Below are 22,567 nucleotides of genomic sequence, written 5' to 3' on the forward strand. Positions count from 1 at the left end.
CATTTAATGCAAGAGGTCTGACCAAAGCAGCAGAGTTAAAAACAGGAGAATGAGAATATGTCAAATTAAAAAAAATGCCTAGCTGTGCCCTTCTGAAATAATATCACACATTCCTGTTTGTAAGACATACAATGTAAGAATTAAAATATACAGATTGCTTGAATGAACAAAAGTTTAAGTTGTAAATAAGGTACAAAGTGACTATTGGAAAATTTCCACATTTTAATATTTAAAATTCCTGGTTGGGGCTTCAGCATGAAATGCAGCCATCTCTCTTTAATAAATGTACAGGCGATCCGAAATAGCACCTGGCAAGTGAGTCATCACTTGCATGCGTAGCCACCAGTAATAGTCCATGGGATGGTACCGAGTATAGGGAGAGGGAGAAGTCAGAGCATGAGTGATGCTCTCGATGACAGGAGAAAGGTCTGTGGAGCCACTTTGGCAGTATGTCTCCATCTTGGCCACTTGCTCATCAAAATACTTCCGTCCATAATCCTGCCGCACTGTTTCAGGCATCTCATTCCACATCTTCTCGGCAGTGGCCTTGATGCCTTCAGAGCTGTACAGGCTTGTGCCTGCAATGAAATTTCCGGGTTCCACGATGCAGACCTTGACCTCATGGGGTTGCATCTCATAGCGCAGACAGTCAGAGAAGGCTTCCACAGCAAACTTGGTGATGCAATAAGGGGAGCGAGCTGGGCTTGCCATCCGCCCCAGCATGCTGGTTATATTCACAACGCGACCCTTGGCCCTCCGGATGAGAGGCAGGAAGGCCTTTGTAGTGCGGACGGTCCCCCAGAGATTCACCTCAGCCAGTTTTTTATAGGTGTCCATGCTGGTGAACTCTACCTCCCCAAAAGTGGAGATCCCAGCGTTGTTGACTACACCCCACAGTCCAGCCTCTGGGTTCTTCAGAGAGGCAGTTACATGGTCCAATGCACGTGCCACATCTTCGTTGCTACAGACATCGAGCTGAATGGTTCTCATGCGATCGCTTTTCATGTCATCCAGGTCTTTGGAGCCTCCCTTGCCTTGCGCCTTCTGTAGGCAACCAGCATAGACAATGAAACCCTTTCCATGTAGGTGCTTGGCCAGCCGGAAACCAAACCCAGAGTCACAGCCAGTGATGAGGACAGGTCGCTCGCCAATCTTTTCTACTTCTGTGCCGTAGGAGCGCTGCCCCCTCACGTTCATGACAGAAGAACAAAATTTTGAAAGAGACCAAAGTCTGCTGGTGGTTTTTCTGAACAGTTGGGCTTTCATAGCTGGCTGAGCAAGAGCTAAAGAGATGCATGTATCAGCTAGGATGATGGCTGCCATGGGTGGATGTCTTTGTACATTTCTCTTGACTCTGCATGGAAATCCAAGAAAATATTATTTCCGTGGCTGTGCTGTTGTTCACTTTGAATTTTTCCCAAAAGCAGTGGGTAAATATATTAAGGAATACATATGCATAAATTAAGGCTATTTGAAAAAAGTCCCAAGGTTGTGGAAATGAATGCTTAAAGATATATTTTTAAAATGACAACAAATAAAAAGTTTGTAAGTCTAGTTGTGTTGTTTTTTAAATAACTTTCATTGTAGCACTTAATAGGCAGGCGTTTTCTTCCATGATGGAACCTGAAGAAGAAAACACAGAATTATAAGATGGTCTAATATGCAAGAAATGACTAAGTCCAGTCCTGTTTTGTTTCAACACGATTATTATAGGTCAGGGTTGGACAACTGAGGACCGTCTGGATAAGAGTCATTTGCCACCCACCTACCCACCCTCCCAAATACTACTGTGTGCTTCAAGAAACCTTCCAAATAAAACCAATGTGATTGGAAGGTCACTTGCAGCGTTTTAAAAAAATCAATTTGGGGCTAAGACAAAGTGTATGTGTGCACGGCGTGGTTTAGAGCATGATCCTGTCTCCCGGGGTGCCCAGCAATGCATTTCTTCTGTTTCTTTGTGAAATATATATAGCATAAAGCCTCTCGGGGCTGCATGTGGACCATCATCTTTGTGTTGCCCACTCCTACTCTATGCTGTGATTTCAAACCATGCTTAGTAAGAATTGTATTACTGCATAAATAGTACTACTAAAAATATCTTGTGGATATCCTCAGTGTCTTTCACTTATTTAGCCTGTTTTTCCCTGCACTTTAGCTGGGAAAAGCCAATGAGGATGTAATTGTCTGCACCTATGATTTATACATGTACATATTAAAATTTTAGAATTACCTGCTTTCTGACAAAAGCTCTATCGAGAAACAGAGGGGGTGTTTTAGTAGTAGCACTTTTGGTAATTTGTTTAAGGGTTCTATGATTTCATCCTTTAAGAGGCCTGTGGTGCAGTGATCCCAGAGATTCAATTAATATTGCAAAATGTGCCATAAACGAATACATTAACTTTGCTTAGTAATGTTCAAGAAACGGTGGTTTTCCCCTTTCAAGACTGGGGATATTGTTGTGTAAGGAAGTAAATACTTCTTTGAGCAACAAAAACAAAAGCACATAAACTCGTGTAAACACCAGTTAAGCAGGCATATGTGATCAAAAAGATCAAAATGTAGCTGGCAGGAATCAGTTAACTGACATGTATGGCATGAATGCAATACAAAGCTATGCGGGTTGCATGCACTCACTGGCCCTATGCAGACTGTCGAATGTATAGGGGCCCTTCCACATAGCCATAGAACCCAGAATATCAAGGCAGATAATCCACAATATCTGCTTCAAACTGGGTTATTTGAGTCTACACTGCCATATCATTCAGTTCAGTGTGGATCTTATACAGCTGTGTGGAAGGGGCCTGCATCATTATCTTCTGATCAGGAACTTTTCCCCTTTAAGAGGTGTGTACAGGGCAGGATATTAGGAGGGCCTGCCCTCAAAGTTTGATTGAACCAATTGGCTTCTAGATGGCTTGAGATACTCCTCTGGCAATGAACAGTCACACTTTTGTTGAAGTCCTGGCATTATTGGTTTCTTTTCACTCCCTGCTCAGTTTCCCAGAGTTGGAGACATGACTAGGAAACAACAGGCATCCTCAGAGGGCCTGAGAAGCATGGATTAGTTCCAGCTTTTGAAGTCCTGATTTATACATGGGCATCTGCAGGAATTTGGGGATGGGGTGGGAGAAGAAGAATGCGTAGTGATACATTAACACCTTTGCATTTTCTTTGCATGTATGTATAAAGGTAATTAGGGAATGTTGCTTGTTATACCAGTGAAATAAATTCTTTACTGTTCTTAGCATTTCTTTTTAAATGTGATTTCACCATGTTCTTGATATATTTTTAAAAAACTTCACGGGTAACTGTGTTACTTGTAGGTCATTCATCCAAGAATGTATAAGAACAAGTTGCTAAAGCTTGGTGAAATTCTTCCAGACATGTCAGCCCTACTTTAAGCTTGAGGTCCAGTTCAGATGGTTCTCCTTGTATTTGTTCTTGTGACTGACTCTACATTTAACTCGCACTGGGTGAATCCCAGTTTGAAAAATGAGTAGGAGCGAAACACAATCTGCTGGTGCTTCAACAACTTGTGATTCCCCAAGTTGATGAGTACTCTCATCAGTGGCTCCATCTACAATAATGGTTCTCAACCTGTGAGTCCCCAGATGTTTTGGCCTTCAACTCCCAGAAATCCTAACAGCTGGTAAACTGGCTGGGATTTCTGGGAGTTGTAGGCCAAAACACCTGGGGACCCACAGGTTGAGAACCACTGATCTACACTGTCATATAATGCAGATTCAGAATGCTTTAACTGGATTCAACTGGATTATTTGAGTCCACACAGCTATACAATGTTGTTCACTGCAGTTAAACTGCATTCTGAAATTGCATTATATGGCAGTGTAGATGGGGTCAGTGATACTGAAGAGGGAATGAAGCGGGGCCACCTGTAGAGGAGAAGGTGATGTAATGGGACTTGGCCCACCACCCTAACAGCTTATGCACAGTGGATACCATCTTTTCATAATTACCTAGAGTTTATTTCAGTACACTGTATCACTTAAATTTGCAAGTGTAGAAAGCAGGTTCTCATTAATTTTTCTGCATTTACAACCTGCTTTTATTTTTCAGAAGAACATCTAAAACTAACCAGAAAGATAAATATATGTTTTATATAAACAAGGGCAGTACAACTACAGCCTTTATTGGCAGAAACTAACAAAGTCACAGCACAGAAGTCTATAACAAAAGGAAATCACATAAAAAGAAAAAAATATTAAAAATGATGAATCTCAAGAATAAAAATTGCCACAGTCACACAAAACAATACATCAGAGTTGTTCATGAAGTATGGAATTTTATACCCCCTTGCCATTGAGAACACTTCGCAAAAATGAAATTCCGGTATTCCATCCACATCTTCTCATATTTGGGACATATAAACAAGACGTTTATAAATAGGGAGCCCCCGGTGGCACAGCGGGTTACACTGCTAAGCTGCTGAACTTGCTGACAGAAAAGTTGGTGGTTTGAATCCAAGGAGCGGGATGAGCTCCCTCTGTTAGCCCCAGCTTCTGCCAACCTAGCAGTACGAAAACATGCAGATGTAAGTAGATCACTAGGTACCGCTCTGGTGGGAAGGTAACGGCGCTCCATGCAGTCATGCTGGCCACATGACCTTGGAGGTGTCTACAGACAACGCCGGCTCTTCGGCCTAGAAATGGAGATGAGTACCAACCCCCGGAGTCAAACACGATTAGACTTAATGTCGGGAGAAACCTAAACAAGAATGGTCAAGTGTTTTGACAGAAACCAAGTCACAAGAACAAACCCTTTTAGAAAGTTTCATATTTTTGTATCTCCCATTCAAAAGAGCTGATGCCGATACATTACATTGTGCAGTAGAACAATGGCAGTAATACAAACCGCACCCAAGTTACACACATCTGACTTACAAGTGATTCATAGTTAAGTACAAGGGTGAGACAACAAGAAGTGAGAGAAATCTAAACCTAGGAAAGAAAATTCACTTCTGAAAGAGGCAGTAGGGTGTACAACTTGTATTGATTGCCAGTGTTAAGGATCATTGCACATGTCGTGGGACATTCTTTTCTTAACTTCATTCTCTATAATTCTTGCCATAACCAGTTAAAAATTGCTAAGAGCATTTAGTATGTCCAGCTGTAGTTACAAAATACTGTAGTGCAACTAACTCCCTTTCAATCCTCTGTCTTCACTGATATTCAAAATCATATTTACATGGTCCTTTGAATCAACTTCTTTCCGATCCCAGATTAGCAGATTACAATTACGCCAGCGCTAAAATGGCAAAAAGCTTTATCATCTGATATATCTACAGATCAGATCACTAGAAAAAGATAGTCTGTTTCCTCATCAGTTGGCTTTACTCTCTCCCTTCATTTGGAAGAGGACAGCTGTTGAATGGAATCAATAAAAGACTACAGATTGGGCAGAGAAATAAGGAAGATGGCCAACTCTTTCCAGGCATTAATCACTTTTATTTATGTAGCCTCCCTTTTTTCAATGACACAGATCCAGTAGGTGGTGAAATATAAAATGAGTCTGGAGCGCAGTTGTTGAATTATAGCTGATTCACCACTGAATATGTGTTTTGTCACCACATGCAGCCATATGTCTACCTTGTCTTTGCCACAGGTAGTCCCACTCCCAACATCTTGTCCTTTGTATTTATTGTGCAGCAAAGCAATTAATCCTTTGCAGACACTCCTAGATATTGCACTGTATTCTTTGAAGAAATAAAGAGGCATGATGCAAAGGAATCATATGAAGACGTTTAAATAACTATGTATCCTTTTGAAGTGTAAGAAAGCAGGAATAATAAGGAGGACCGTTCCCTTCTGAACCTTTCACTTCTGCCCGCCTACCCTGGTTGTTGTTATCTTTCTGAACCAGAGCCCTAGTGATGTCAAAACATGTCACTTTCTGAGTCCGTTGATTGCCCTGTATTTCCTTAGCTAGCCTGCAAGGGTTGTGGAAGAAACTATCTCATAGCCACTGCTGAAATCAGGTTCAGCTGTTGGCCCAGTAGGCTTCTGCATGGGGAATAGTGCAAGTGCATGGATTTTATTTCTCTTGGACTGCCAAGTATCTTGTAACCTCGGCTAACTGAAGCTTTGAGCTCACAAACTCTATGCTTATTTTAATCTGTACCCCTTCTATCTCAGTGTTCTTTGTCATTTCCCCCAAGTACTGGAACTGTATGTATATGTCATCCCTTCACATTTGCAGATTTGACTTTCGTGGATTTGAGTATTCATAGGTTTGATTAAAATGTTAATGTAATATCTCAGAGTCCTCCAGTGCAGCTCCATGGTTAACTTTTCTGCTAGATTTTGAGTGTAGAGCCATGCTGTAAGACCTAGAAAATCCTAGATAGGCATTGTCCCTGTTTTTTTTAAAAAGAATTTTGTGTATTTGTGATTTGTTTATTGGTGGTCTAGTGCCTCAGTCCCAGTGAACTGAGGGCTGACTTTACATACATTGCAAATGTATTATGTTATTAATAATAGCACTGTACTGTGGGTATTAGGCTGAGCTGCAGTATTACCCTGTTTCCCTGAAAATAAGACATCCCCAACAAATAAGACCTAGTAGAAGTTTTGCTGAATTGCTAAATATAAGGCCTCCCCCGAAAGTAAGACCTAGCCAAGATTTTGTTTGGAAGCATGCCCGGCGCCCGCCAAACAAAACACCATAGCATGCAGGATTGGTAAATGTACATTATTATTATTATTTTATTTTTATACCCCGCCTCCATCTCCCCAGAGAGACTCGGGGCGGCTTACATACCAGTTGTATATGGAAATAATGGTAGTAACAAGAAATTCTTGACAGGAGTCACAGTTTGTCTGGTTTAGTTATGTTGGTTTGTGATGACAACTACTGTACAGTATAGAATAAATGTTCATTTTTTTTGTTCAACAATGAATATGAATTCTTCTTCATGGAAAAATATGACATCCCCTGAAAATAAGACCTAGCGCATCTTTGGGAGTAAAAAATAATATAAGACACTGTCTTATTTTCGGGGAAACACGGTAGAAGTCAGGGTTTTGCAGCCAAGGCACAAGCTGTAAAGTGCTGAAAATATAGATTTTCTTGAATGTTTCTTTGGTTGCCCACCATGCAAACTTCTAGTGCAGTCCTAGAGGAGAATTTAGAGTAGAATTGGCTAGGGGGTGCTGGGTATACTCTTAATTTGCATGGAGTCATCCTTGAGACTTTGGTTGAATTCTGTGCAGCCCTAGGTACTCTAACACATTTCCAAAATCCTCAGAAAAACACAGTAGCTGATGTGTATGAGGTTAGCAAACTCCAGAAAAAGAGGACAAATACATGGTTGCTATACACAGACATCTATAGATGCATACACAAACACAAAATATGTTAATATATATAGAGATGTAAATTTAAGAAAAAATGATTAAACCCTAGGTAGAAATATAATTTGGTCCTCCACATTTGAAGGTTTGACATTTGTGGATTTGATTATTCACAATTTTGATTAATATTTTCTGTTAAGGAATAGTGAGATCCACTTTTACCAGAAATTAACTGGAGGACCTAGAGATTCCTAGGGAGAACACTCCTCTAGGCATTTGTTGATCCTCCAGTTGGATTATATGGTCAACTTTAAGTGGAAGTTGACTATAGAGCTGAGTTGGAGGACTAAGGACCCCATCACATGAAGTCACCTAACACAGGTGACAGCAGGGAGATTTGCCAGGCAGTGTGGTGAATCTGGCAGACCGTGGGGGAATCCGGCACCCTGCGCCCCACATTGTCTGCAGTGCAGCCTTCCCCATTATATGGGAGAAAATGTCGGCTTTCCCCCGCTCTTTCCCCGTTGCTGGTAACGAGAACACGGATGGCCTCCCGTGTTCTCCTTCCCTCTTCTTTGGACTCATTCAGCACAGTTTGGGGACAGAGCTCTGCTGAAAGCCCTGTGTGCTGTTTGATGGGATCTGGTGGGCTCTGCCCTGAACTGTGTTGGATGCGTCCTATGATGGGTAAAAAAAGCCAGTGTGATGAAGTGGTTAGATGTTCCTGAAGAGGTGTTGTTGCACCTAAGCCTAGCAAATAGGGTGGTCTCACTGTATAGTACATCTAACTATAGCAGGGAAGACTGTGACCAAGTAACTTTTTTGACTGCTCAGTTTGTGGTTCAGTTGCTAGATGCTGGAGGGCAACTTCAGGCCTTACTTCTGTTCTCCCATATTAATTATTTATTTATTGATGTACAATACTTATATCCCACTCTCTCCCACCCCAAGGGGGACTCAGAGCGGCTTACAACATGGCAATATTCAGTGCTACATATACAATCAATAAAAATACAATGCATCATATACATAAATACTGATAAAACATAAAATTCTTTATGTTTAAATGGGGTACGGAGTGGACAGATCTTCAGAGGACTGTCCCCAGTAAAATAGAACACTTGACTATGTGGGACGCTCAGTGTAGAAAGGGTTTGTGGTTTAAAAACTGCTGCTTTAAAGAGCTAGGAATTGTGCAAAATGAACTCATGGAGTTGATATAATAATATTGCTTTTGTAGAAGAAAGAAATGGAGTAAGCTTTTGGATTAAAAAAAAAACACCTTCTGTCAACATCTCATACAGACTGGAAGCTTTTAGAATATTTAGACCAATTTAACGATCCCCCATTTTAAAAAAATTCTAAGAGCTGTTCATGTCAAAATGAGTAGGAGTTTCATCCCTTGGAGTGCAGAAGGGAGATATCTATTAATTATTATCTGATCATTCTTTAGTGTCTTCCCTGTCTGCTTATAACTACTTAATACACTCTCTGCAATAAAATCAACAGCAGAGGGCTGAATACACATTTTAAAAAACTGTGTCCAGTGAGTGCAAATTGCAAATTACATACATTTGCACTTCCCCCCCCCCCCCCATTTCTGCTAGTTCAAGGATCTGTGCCAGACAGTGAAGCTTTTGTTGTCTTTACTTAGGCCCCATCTAGCTACATTGCCATATAATCCAGTTTACAACTGCAATTAAACTGCATTTTATATAAATCTACACTGACCATATAATGCAGTTTCAAACTGGATTATATGGCAGTGTCAATAGGACCTTAGTTTGATCTAGTATGGTCACCCAGTTGTTCTCACAGTGTTGGAAACTAAAAGCTTTGCAAAGAAAGAGAAAGATTCTGGGCAGAATATTTAATCCTGCAGCAAACTACCACACATCTGTGGAACTCAAGTTTTCTGTCTCCTTTAAGGAACAATTAAATTTTAGCATTTACTCTAGAATAACATTCTTCAGAAATTTTAATTGGCAAAATATGTGAGGAATAAATGATATACAATGGTCCCATGGTAGCCACGGGAGTTTGGTTCCAGCACTTATTGTGGATAGCAAAATCCATGGATGTTCAAGTTCGCTTATATAAAATAGCTTAGTAAAATAGTACCCTTGTATAGTAAAGGCAAAGGTTTTGCCCTGACATTAAGTCCAGTCGTGTATGACTCTAGGGGTTGATGCTCATCTCCATTTCTAAGCCGAAGAGCCAGCGTTGTCTATAGACACCTTCAAGATTATATGGCCAGCATGGCTGCATGGAGCGCTATTACCTTCCCGCCGGAGCGGTATCTATTGATCTACTCACATTTGCATGTTTTCGAACTGCTAGGTTGTCAGAAGCTGGGGCTAATTGCAGGAGCTCACCCGGCTCCCAGATTCAAACCAGCGACCTTTCAATCAGCAAGTTCAGCAGCTCATTGGTTTAACCCGCTGTTCCATCGGCAGCTCCTTGTATAAATGGTAAAATCAAGGTTTGCCTTCTGGAATTAAAAAAAAAATTAAGTCGTAGATGGCTGAATATGTAGATCTAATATCTGTGTTAACTGAAAAAATAGCAGGAAGCTGTTACTTGGACAGAAAGTTAAAATAAATCTATTTATGTCCAATTTATATATGTGTGTATATGTGAGTGCATACTATTACATCCCCAGAGGTGAAGCTCGCAATTTCTGTGGACTTTGGCAACTAATATTATACCATTATATATGTGAGAAGGGAAATGGGGAATGGTCTTCTCTCAAAAAGAAAGCCATCTTCAACCTCAGCAACATGAAATGGACAAAGGATTTGGGGAAATCCAACCCCAAATAGGGAAACAAGTTGTCCAGGAACACCTGGTCACTCTAAACAAATTCAAGTCACCAGGGCCAGATCAACTACATCCAAGAGTACTGAAGGAACTAGCTGAGGTTATTTCAGAACCACTGGCAATTATCTTCGAGAGTTCTTGGAGAACGGGAGAAGTCCCAGAAGATTGGAGGAAGGCAAATGTGGTCCCTATCTTCAAGAAGGGAAAAAAGGACGACCCAAACAATTACCATCCGGTCAGCCTCGCATCGATACCAGGCAAAATTCTGGAAAAGATCATTAAGGAAGTGGTCTGCAAACACTTAGAAACAAATGCAGTCATTGCTAATAGTCAACACGGATTTACCAAAAACAAGTCATGCCAGACTAATCTGATCTCTTTTTTCGATACGATTACAAGCTGGGTCGATACAGGGAATGCCGTGGATGTAGCGTACCTAGATTTCAGTAAGGCCTTCGACAAAGTCCCTCACAACCTTTTGGCAAACAAACTAGTAAAATGTGGGCTAGACAAAACTACGGTTAGGTGGATCTGTAATTGGCTAAGCGAACGAACCCAAAGGATGCTCACCAATGCGTCGTCTTCATCTTGGAAAGAAGTCACGAGTGGAGTGCCGCAGGGCTCCGTCCTGGGCCCGGTTCTGTTCAACATCTTTATTAACGACTTAGACGAAGGGTTAGAAGGCACGATCATCAAGTTTGCAGACTACACCAAACTGGGAGGGATAGCTAAATCTCCAGAAGACAGGAGCAGAATTCAAAACGAACTTAACAGACTAGAGAGATGGGCCAAAACTAACAAAATGAAGTTCAACAGGGACAAATGCAAGATACTTCATTTCGGCAGAAAAAATGGAAATCAAAGATACAGAATGGGGGACGCCTGGCTTGACAGCAGTGTGTGCAAAAAAGACCTTGGAGTCCTCGTGGACAGCAAGTTAAACATGAGCCAACAATGTGATGCAGCAGCTAAAAAAGCCAACGGGATTCTAGCCTGCATCAATAGGGGAATAGCGTCTAGATCCAGGGAAGTCATGCTCCCCCTCTATTCTGCCTTGGTCAGACCACACCTGGAATACTGTGTCCAATTCTGGGCACCGCAGTTGAAGAGACATGTTGACAAACTGGAAAGCGTCCAGAAGAGGGCAACTAAAATGATAAAAGGTCTGGAGAACAAGCCCGATGAGAAGCGGCTTAAAGAGCTGGGCATGTTTAGCCTGCAGAAGAGAAGGCTAAGAGGAGACATGATAGCCATGTACAAATATGTGAGGGGAAGTCATAGGGAGGAGGGAGCAAGCTTGTTTTCTGCTGCCCTGTAGACTAGGACGCAGAACAATGGCTTCAAACTACAGGAAATGAGATTCCACCTGAACATCAGGAAGAACTTCCTCACAGTGAGGGCTGTTCAGCAGTGGAACTCTCTCCCCCGGGCTGTGGTGGAGGCTCCTTCTTTGGAGGCTTTTAAACAGAGGCTGGATGGCCATCTGTCGGGGGTGCTTTGAATGCGATTTCCTGCTTCTTGGCAGGGGGTTGGACTGGATGGCCCATGAGGTCTCTTCCAACTCTACTATTCTATGATTCTATGATTCTCTTCTGAGAGGCCTTTTAGGACTAAAGGGTGGGGCTAGGGGCAGGACCTCTTCCCAAGAGCCTCTGTATACCTCCCCTGAGGTGCTTGTTAAAACATGGGGCAGGGTATAGAGACCCCGCCCCCTCCTCTAGCCCCATCCCCTGTGTCCTGGCAGGCGCCCCAGGACAGGGATAGAAGTTCAGCCGTGCCTCAGAGCTTGTAACTCCACCCATCCCAGTCCTGGTCGCCCATCCTCCCCCTCCCAGCCCTGCATCTTGGACTAGGGGAGAGGCTCAGGCCCGCCCTCTTGAACAGGAGCCACACCCACCCCTCTAAGCCACGCCCCCTTTCAAGGGGGGGCTGAGTCATATTTTTTCTGGAAAGGGGGCGGCAGGGCAAATAAGTTTGGGAACCACTGCTGTAAAGGATATTGTGCTTGCCTTATGCATTCGGGTTTTGAATGCCTGGCTCCCAGGATACCAAAGCTGTCAAAGACGGTTTTACAGCCTACAGAACGTAACCATTTTCCACTGTAGAATCCTGACCAAAATTTCTATTAATATCTAAATGTCAAATATCAAGCAATTATTATTTGATGGTTCTTTGGTGTCTGTCATTCCCATATGATTATAAACACCTAATACACTTTCTGCAATTATATTGGCAACAAAGGACTGAATACATGTTTAAATGTCCTTAGAGCCTTAATTATATTTTTCTGTATTATTAATCTAGAAAAGCACAGAGTGATTTCTAAGGCTCCCTTAATTTTAAGACCATCAATTCATAGTGTTTTAGGTTCTCTAATGAGAATGACAACTGTTTGAGACACAAGGGGATCTATCCAAAAGCTAGAAAAATTGATTCTATTTGGATAATGGCAGGCGCCACAGCAGGCAGAAGAATAAAGAATGTTTTAACCCAGCTTTAAAAGTCAGAGTTTGGTTTCCCACTGAGATGGTCCATTTTTTGGTTGCTGAGGATCCATGCTGGAATTACATAAGCTAAAGATTGGAGATGTCCTAATGAGTTCAAGGAAATGAAAGAAAAAGAGAAAGAAAATGTTTCATATGTCAGGAAGTACAAGCCAGATTTTGTGAACGTTTGAATTGTGGATATGTGGTTGACTATGATTAAAGCATCTCAATTTCAGCTAGTATTCATGTCATACTTGGTCAGACTACACCTGGGATCACACTGTTTTTGGGCACCGCAGTCTAAGGGAGATGTTGACAAGCTGAAATGTGTCCAAAGGAGGGCGAATAAAATGATCAAGGGTCTGGAGAACAAGCCCCATGAGGAGCGGCTTAAAGAGCTGGGCATGTTTAGCCTTCAGAAGAGAAGGCTGAGAGGAGAAATGATGGCCATGTATAAATATGCGAGGGGAAGTCATAGGGAGGAGGGAGCAAGCTTGTTTTCTGCTGCCCTGGAGACGCTGAACAATGACTTCAAACTACAGGAAAGGAGATTCCACCTGAACCTTAGGAAGAACTTCCTCACTGTGAGAGCTGTTCAGCAGTGGAACTCTCTCTCTGTGGTGGAGGCTCCTTCTTTGAAGGACTTTAAGCAGAGGCTGGATGGCCATCTGTCTGGGGTTCTTTGAATGCGATTTTCCTGCTTCTTGGCAGGGGGTTGGACTTGACGGCTCACAAGGTCTCTTCCACCTCTAGGATTCTATGATTCATATTGTATTTTTAAAAGCATGTAAGTATTTTAGGTTCATGATCTAACTTGCTGCAAAAACTCAGTTCCACACACATGAGACAACACATGAAACATATTTCACTGATACATATTCATAGTGTAATTTATCTTTGTTTCTCCCAAATAATAGAAAAAAGGAAGACATTAATTTATTGGTGATTTTCTTCTGTCTGTTTATAGTTTTTCTAACATGAATCCAATTCTTCCCCAATTGATATTAGAAACTTGTGTTGGATTAGCACTGCCATATGCTGCAATTTCAGAATGCAGATTATCTGCATTGAACTGGATTATATGAGTCTGCAATGCCATATAATCCATTTCAGTGTAGATGAGGGCAGGGGGGGGGTTATAAATAAAGTATTATTGTTATTATTATTTTCGTTTAAAGAGCGACTTGAGAAACTGCAAGTCACTTCTAGTGTGAGAGATTTGGCTGTATGCAAGGACGTTGTCCAGGGGATACCCGGATTTTTTACCATCCTGTGGAAGGCTTCTCTCATGTCCTTGCATGGGAAGCTGGAACTGACAGACAGGAGCTCACCCTGCTCCCCTGATTCAAACCGCTGACCTTTCGGTCATCAGTCCTGCCGACACAAGGGTTTAACACTGGGAGCACAATTATTATTACTAATTAGTTGTTGTTGTTGTTGTTGTTGTTGTTGTTATTATTATTATTATTATTATTATTATTATTATTATTAAATGGCAGTGAAGATCTAGCCATGGACTGTCATGTCTATCAATTATACTTGTTTGTTTCAGCACAGTAATAAACATATCCACAAATATCCAGTTCTCAACTATTGGATTAGGATGGGCTCGATCATGTCTGCTCTAAAAGTAGGGAAGAGCATGGTTATAGTTTGGTCTGAAAAGAAATGGGATCCTATCCCATCCCCATTACAAGCCTTTGCAATTACTGTTGTGCTGCAAGATTATGCTAAGCCGAGCAGTGAGATCTTTTATGAGTTTACTCCTTTTTTAAACGCATTGAAGTCGAATGGGATGTTCCAGGAGAAGTTTGAAGGCAGCTCATTAAGAGTGTGTCAGCCCGACCCATTCTTTTGGTAGTTCTCCTATTCATTTGTCCCTGTGGATGGGCCTACAAGCTAACATCTAAACCGTTAGCCATTCTAGTACCCATAGATGCAGATTCATATGACCATATGTTCAGGTTTATGACCCACAGCCTAAAATACAATTTCATCGAGTCAACCCACGCACTTCACCACTCTCCATATGGAAACAGGTCAATACCCTCTTGCAGTCTGCTGAACCTTGGTTTGGTGTGAAGGGAGGAGATGGTGAGCATAATATGCTCAATCCCTCCTGGGGAAGGGATCCAGAAATCAGAAAACCCAAGGAAATTGTAAAGAGAAAAAGAGAGAGACAGAGATGTCCTGAGGAATACAGGGGAAGGCGGAGAATGGTTGCATTTCCTAGACTCACCATCAGTTAAATGTCAGGGACGGGGGCCTACTCCTCCCTTTGAGCCCTGAGCTGTACAGTTAGGCCCTGGAGTTACAAGACGATGGACGGTTCACAGAGGAAGCAAATCATTTTTACACTGGTTGAGCATCCCTGATCGCAGGCATGGACAAACTTGGGCCCTCCAGGTGTTTTGGACTTCAACTCCCACAATTCCTAACAGCCTACCGGCTATTAGGAATTGTGGGAGGTGACGTCCAAAACACCTGGAGGGCCCAAGTTTGCCCAAGCCTGCCTTATCTGAAATTCTGAAATCTGATATACTCTAAAATCCAAAACTGTCCATCTGTGTGGCTGGGATAGTGCCTTTGGATGGTTCAGTGTACTGTACACAAGCTTTAATTCATGCACAAAACTATCTAAACTACTGTGTATCAATTACCTTCACACTACGTTTGGATATGAGATGGTTGTTTCATGCCTAGACTTGGGCCCCATCTCCACGATCTCTTGTGTATGTGTGTGTGTGTGTGTAAATGTAAGATTGCATTCCAAAATCCAAAATTTCAAAACACAAATTAAGAATTCCCAAACCTCACACATTTTGGGCCCCAAATATTTCGGATAATGCTTATTCAACTTGTACTTAGAAGGCATGACCATCAAGTTTGCTGCTACTCAGTCGTTTGGTCGTCTCCGACTCTTTGTGACCTCATGGACCAGTCCACGCCAGAGCTCCCTGTCAGCCGTCACCGCCCCCAGTTCCTTCAAGGTCAAGTCAGTCAGTTCAAGGATACCGTCCATCCATCTCGCCTTTGGTCGGCCTCTCTTCCTTTTTCCTTCCATTTTCCCCAGCATCATGATCTTTTCCAAGCTATCCTGTCTTCTCATGATGTGGCCAAAATACTTCAACTTTACCTCTAATATCCTTCCCTCCAGTAAGTTTGCAGATGACACCAAACTGGGAGGGATGGCTAATACTCCAGAAGACAGGAGCAGAATTCAAAACGATCTTAACAGATTAGAGAGCTGACACTAACAAAATGAACTTCAACAGGGACAAAGGCAAGATACTCCACTTAGGCAGAAAAAAATGAAACACAAAGATACAGAATGAGGGACGATGCCTGGCTCGAGAGCAGTACGTGTGAAAAAGATCTTGGAGTCCTCGTGGACAACAAGTTAAACATGAGCCAGCAATGTAACGCGGCGGCTAAAAAAGCCAATGGGATTTTGGCCTGCATAAATAGGAGGATAGTGCCTAGATCCAGGGAAGTCACCCTACCCCTCTATTGGTCAGACTGAATCACACTGTGACTAAAAAGGTTTTGCCATATGAAAGGGAGGGCTCTTCCACACAGCCATATAACCCAGAATATCAAGGCAGAAAATCCCACAATATCTGCTTTGACTGGGTTATCTAAGTCCACACTGCCATATATTCCAGTTCAAAGCAGAAAATGTGGGATTTTATTCAGCTGTGTGGAAGGGGCCAAAGAGAGCCAATGGGATTTTGGCCTGCATCAATAGGGGTATAGCTTCTAGATCCAGGGAAGTCATGCTCCCCCTCTATTCTGCCTTGGTCAGACCACACCTGGAATCACACTGTGTCCAATTCTGGGCACCGCAGTTGAAGGGAGATGTTGCAATCTGGAATGTGTCCAGAGGAGGGTGACTAAAATGATCAAGAGTCTGGAGAACAAGCCCTATGAGGAGTGGCTTAAAGAGCTGGGCATGTTTAGCCTGCAGAAGAGAAGGCTGAGAGGAGACATGATGAAGGCCATGTATAAATATGTGAGGGGAAGTCATAGATAGACAGAAGTTTGAAAAGAGGAAGTCTGCATTTCGGTTGGATGGACACAATCAAGAAAGCCATGGATGCTTTGATTCTTCTGCAAGATCTCACCAGGGCTGTTGAGGACAAGGTGACTTGGAGGTCTCTCCTTCATTGGGTCTCCTTGAGTCAAAGTTGATGCAATACCAGTTAACAGTGATAACAAATTGTACACAGTGTTATTGAAGACTTTCATGGCCGGGATCACAGGGTTGTTGTATGTTTTCCGGGCTGTATGGCCATGTTCCAGAAGTATTCTCTCCTATTGTACACACTCCATGCCTACCCTACTACTGCATTGATTCAGATCCCACAGAAGCTATCACCCACAAGAGTAGCTGGTAAGGCAGGTGGGATGAAGGGATGAATAGTGGATCCTTCCTATACGACTGGACAGGCAGTGAAAGCTTATTTCAGTCCTTTGCTACTCCTGAAGCAGCAGGCTAGTTTACAGAAACATGTTGTGTTGCCTACATAGCTCATTCCTTCTATAAATTCAAACAGCATGGGAAATTGTTGGGAGGTTTTTGCCGCAGCCCCTCCTTCCAAAGAGATTGTGAAGCTTAGTGATCACCTCACTCTGCCTAATGGGATGGCTGGCTGTGTTTGCTTTTTGTTTTCAAAAAATATGGTGCTTTTGACAGATTGAATGAAGGACATGCAGGATTCTTCCTATCTCATGAGAGTTATTTTTTTCTCTCCAATACAAAAATGCCCAGGGATAAAATGCCATTAAGCACACATATATTGCCTTTTCTGTGTACAATGAGTGAATTCACAACTCCTTAAAGAGTGTCTAAGCATACAACAGAAAAAAACCACAACACAAACCAGCCCCTTGTTTTCCGTTTGTCATGGGAAAGTGTATTGCTGGGCCAAGGTTGAGATGGTACCAATAAATTATGGTCCAGAGGGGTGGACTGTGCTCTAGTTTTCCTACACTGATCTTAGGGGGTATCTATATTGTAGAATTTTCATTATTTTTTTTATTTAGATAGATTAAAACAAAACCTACATACAAACATGCAAAAAACAAAATATCATCACCAACAACAAAATAATAAAAATACTGTTTCTAGAATAATACTGCTACATCCTAAACATATAAAAAACAATAACTACAACCAATCTACATTATCTAATCTAAGGGCTTTACATTCTCTGGTGGTTATATTTGATCAGTTTTCTACACCCATTTAGTAAAAAGGAACCATATAATAACACACTTCTAGTCCAAAAAAACCAGTGATGGAGATTTGGCTCGATCTTTGCTGGAGGAACACAATAAATGGGCCCCAGTCTTTCGTAAAGTTAGAGATTTCTCCTTAATTGTTCATTTCCTTAAGTTTGCTTATTTTCATTAACCAATCGTCTTGTGGCAGAATCATTGAGCCTCCCCATCTTTGAGCACAGGTAATTCTTGCTGCTGTTATAATGTATAGCAATAACCATTTTCTATCAAGTTGTACATCTAACATCCCAAGGAGACAGAGTTCAGGTTTCATTTCAAATTTGACTCCCAACAATTTATCTAAAATTGAATGTATTTGTACCTTTTTACATGACCGACACATATGATAAAAATGCCAATCTTTCCCCCTCATTTCCATCAATCACTAGAACTATTTTTTATATATTTTAGCAATTTTTTTTCTGGTGTCAGCTACCATCTATACATCATTTTATTTTAAAATTCTATTAGTGTAAATTTCAAACTCTTTCTCCAGACCTTTTCCCATTGTTCCATTTGTATTTTTACCAAAATTTTGTGCCCAGTGTACAAATAATGGAGTTTGACAGTACTTTAGCTGTCATGGCTCAATGCTATAGTATTATGGGAGGTCAAGTTTGGAGAGACACCAGCAAATAGTTTTTGACAGAGAAGGCTAAATACTTGTAAAACTCCCAAGAAAGCCAATGAGGAAATAAAATTGATGGCCACTTTCTTGCAAGTAGCAACTGTTTAACATAGCATTCAATCCTTCAGTGTCATCTTTATCTGCTTCCCTGGACTAGAATTACCAGAATTAACAGCACTGTCCCATGCATCTTTATCCGTAACTATGATCTAACAATGCAACTCAGAGATTATTCCGAATGAATTCAGGAACGTCTGACTCTCAACAGAAGTTATATTTCAGTTGCTGAAGAAGTTGCAATGTATTGCCTGACTTTTATTACTGATATAACACTTTATGTAGTAAGCATTATATACTTGTGTGAGTGAGTGGCATTCGAAAATCTTTTACTGTTTGCCAACTTTTCGTGACCCCAACGAGACACAGGGACCCTATTTGGGGCCAGGTCCCAAAGTTTAATAAGTAATGGCCTATACAATCTAGGACTAGGTTGTTATAGTCCAGTAACAATGAGAAAACTGCATTTAACCTACTGCTCTTCTATTGTGTCTTGTGTGCATGTTCCAAACATGGAAATCAGCTCCAGCAAAGCAAGTTCACAAGTATGTCCAGTTTGCATTTTTCTTTGGATGGAGCTTAGTACTTCTCCAAATGTTTGCTTTTCAGGTTTCATTCTTGTTAAACAATTGACAGAGATATAATGGTGAAGCACAAGGGCACGTCCTAATTTTAACTGATTAGCTATTGATGTCATCTTTATTTTGGATGTCATAGTACACCAGCAATTTTATTTCATATAAAGCTTGCCAGAGAACATGTCATTGTTATGAAAGCTGTTTTGCTGTATGGAAAAGATTCCTTGTGTAGCTCAGGAGAACGAGGTGGTGTGAATAAAGCTCAAAGTAACAGCGTAACTGAATAGGTTTGCTTGAAAGAATGTTCCAGTGTGTTGAGTTTTTTTCTGAGGCAAGTATTTTAAAAATAAATTAGAATGTAAACATAATGTATGGTCAGTTATTACTGTACTTATAAGTGAAGATTCTTATTTCTTTCCATCTGTGATCTGGCCCTGGCAAACTGCAAAAAAGGGAGATACTCTATTAAGTAAGCTAGGAGGAAAAAGTAACTTTATGTAAATATGGATTATTAATCTTTATTACCATTATTTTTCAGGATTCACCTCCTACAAATGTTTTTTTTTAATTGGGTTTGTTTGTTGCATTCATTATTCTGGGATGTTTGTTTTATATTTGCTTTTTTAAATAGTTATTTTACTACTGTTGATTTTACTTAAATTTTTGCTTCAAGGCTGCTTATGGAACTCTTTCAAACCCAAATCAGCTAAACTTCAAGAATATAACAAAGCAAACCATAAATTAGGCAACCAGGATAATCTCAAGGTGCTTGCATGGAGAATTCTTCTCAGAAACATAATAGAAAAAGTACTGTTTCCAAATTAGAATATTTAACTTAGCTTGTTGTGTCTCATGGGGAACAAGTGATATGGAAATATGCACAGATTGATCCCAGTTTGTCTCTACCATTGTATGTGCTTTTAGCTGTTTCACAGAAAGTGAGGAGCAAAGGAGGTACCTGCATCTTGCTGATTCAAAATAGAGTGAGGGACAACTGGGAAAATTGTTTTAATTTTGTATTTTTGTTTGAACTAGATGTGTCAGCATTTTACCGTGTCTTTATAGGTTTATCTAAATTGAGGTCTAGGGAGTTAGTAGAAGTTTTAGTTTTACAACTGCATTTGTAAACGATAGAATAAAACCCCGATTAAAAAAAATACAAAACAAATGTGTATTGACAGCTGCTCTATGCCTAAAAGGCAAAAATATTGTAAATTATTTTTTTAATGATGTTGTGAACATGGTATAAAAGGTTATACACACAATAACATTATTATACTCCCCACTACTTTTTAATTGTAATATTTATGTTTTTGTCCTTTCTGCAGAAAGCCCAAATGAGTCCATAATTGTATTACCAACAATTTGAAAAAATCATTTTACAAAATTAACAATAATTAGTTAAGTTCATGATTGTCCTTATATTAAGTAATTTTATGATTTTAAAAAGATCACCAAAATGCCCTATGAGTTAATCCATTCCATTATTAAAGCAGAAATATGAGATACAAATCAAAAACTAACCAGGGCTGACCCTGATTATCTTCCAAGATCAAAAATGATCTGGTACCTTTTGGATATTGAGCCCCTTAACCATACAACTATGCTTTGTACATGTGCATCTTGGAACATTAATCAGTGAACCCTTGGTGTCTGACTCTTAGACTGCAACCTTGACTACGGTCTACTCTTGCTGCTGAACCGACGTTTGTAGTACGCTTCTTGTTTCGGAGACTTTACTTTGTATTTCAGCTGTGTGCTATCTTTATACTTGAACTTGGATCCTGAAACAGCCAAGCGATTTAAGTTTACTGCTTTAAGCAGAATAGTTGACATAAGCTGGGTGTTGTCTTGGTTAATTTGTGCCTGCATACTGGCAGAGCCCTGGATCCTGACAGACTGTCTGTACAGAAAGACGAATAAAGCTCAGGAATATGGTGGGCAGATCTTCCCTAACCCGTTGCCCTGAAAGAGGGGTAGCAAATCCTCTCTGTGGTGGCTAAATGAATCATGGAATGGTCTTGCTTCATTTACCAAAGTCATGGGTTGCTCTGAATTCTTCCCAAGAATCTAGAGCAAACCACAACTTTGGGCTGAGTAAGCAGTTGTGCCAGATCCAAGACAGAACTGGCCACAACTATGTAAACACAAAACACAACTGCTGTGTTGTCTCTGGGCTCAAGTAACAGGACATCGGATGATACTTATTGTCCCCCTCTGTTATTGTCATAGTGGTGGTCTCTGAGCTGACATGGCTTATGTCCATTGCTTGTCACCTGGAATAACACTTGCTGGAGCAACAAGGCAATTGGAGAAAAAGGGGGCAAAGGCGGAGCAGTCTTCTTCCCTTCTCTCCCCTCTCCTGTGTTGTATGGCGTCCCAATTGGCATCACTCCAGTGTTGTGTTTACTGGCTGCTACAACAATATCATCATCATCATCATCGTCATCGTCATCATCATTTAATTACTTATTAATCACCCTCCATCCAAGATGCTCTAGGCGATTTACAAGATAAAATTGTAGAGGATAAAAATACATACATACAAATATTGATAAAATTAGCATAGATTAAAAGCTCTAGTAAAGAGCCAGGTCTTAAGTGCTAGGGTAAAAGGCCCTAACTCATGCATGGCTCTCATATAGGGTGGCAAGGCATTCCATAAGGCAGGGGCAGAAATAGAAAAAGCTCTGCGTCTGGTCCTTTCCAAGTGCACTTCTCTAGGACCTAGTATGTAAAGTAAGTCGCGTTGAGATGGTCGTTGCGATCTCCGATGATGGGAGAAGGAGAGATGGTCCCTAAGGAGGTGAGTAGGAGGTGGACAGTAAGGGTTGTTGTCTGGCCGTGCCAAACTGGGCATGGCACTGCTAGACAGGTTTTTGGTAGCTGAGAGGCTGGTGGTCTAAACCAGAGCTTCTTAAACCATGTTTCATGACCATAAATGGGGTTGCCATAACTTTGTCCCTTTGTCTTCGTGCACATGTACACATCTCCCTGGCAGTGGCCAGTATGTGATGGTGAGATGGGACTATTGCTCACCCAAAAGCCCTGTGTGGGAAACATTTTGGACCAAGGGTCTAGTAGAGCTTCCAGAAGAAATCACATTTGAAGTTTCCTGCTAAAGCTATAGGTGATCTTCCCGATGTCCTGGTGTAACTTTATGAAAGAAGGAATGCCAAACCTTCTTATAAAATGTATATATCAAGGGGGAAAAATCCAAGTCTTCTTACCAGATGGGAATGTGGGGAAATCCTGTGCATTCTGTATGATTTTCACATACCAATAGTATTGTTGGATCCACAGGTTTCAAAGCCTCCCAAGATTTGTTTCCCTCTCCCAACTCTTTAAGAACGACCGTGATGGGACAGAGGATGTCAGTCTTTGCCAATCCATCTGGAACCTTGA

The 22,567-nt window shown here is 41.2% G+C and overlaps 2 protein-coding genes across 8 annotated transcripts in view; one reads left to right on the forward strand and one right to left on the reverse strand.

The window, feature by feature from the left end:
- slc4a8 (solute carrier family 4 member 8) overlaps nucleotides 1-22,567 on the forward strand; it is a 129,098-nt gene that overhangs the window by 14,957 nt on the left and 91,574 nt on the right. The window lies entirely within an intron of this gene.
- bdh1 (3-hydroxybutyrate dehydrogenase 1) lies at nucleotides 210-22,552 on the reverse strand. Of its 4 annotated transcripts, none has more exons than XM_062966436.1 (2): nucleotides 22,393-22,552; nucleotides 210-1,623 (listed from the first exon to the last, which is right to left on the reverse strand). In XM_062966436.1, the coding sequence occupies exon 2, from the start codon at nucleotides 1,321-1,323 to the stop codon at nucleotides 277-279; it is 1,047 nt and encodes a 348-aa protein (XP_062822506.1). In that variant the 5' UTR covers nucleotides 1,324-1,623; nucleotides 22,393-22,552; the 3' UTR covers nucleotides 210-276. The 4 variants fall into 4 exon arrangements, with proteins under 4 accessions (XP_062822506.1, XP_062822507.1, XP_062822508.1 ...); XM_062966437.1 differs by having other exon boundaries at nucleotides 22,443-22,538; XM_062966438.1 differs by having other exon boundaries at nucleotides 210-1,354; nucleotides 22,393-22,531.

This window comes from Anolis carolinensis, unplaced genomic scaffold (assembly GCF_035594765.1).
Source record: "Anolis carolinensis isolate JA03-04 unplaced genomic scaffold, rAnoCar3.1.pri scaffold_20, whole genome shotgun sequence".
Lineage (NCBI taxonomy): Eukaryota > Metazoa > Chordata > Lepidosauria > Squamata > Dactyloidae > Anolis > Anolis carolinensis.

Coding starts and splice junctions, on each gene's coding strand:
- bdh1 (XM_062966436.1), bottom strand. CDS start 1,323: ATGGCAGCCATCATCCTAGCTGATACATGCATCTCTTTAGCTCTTGCT.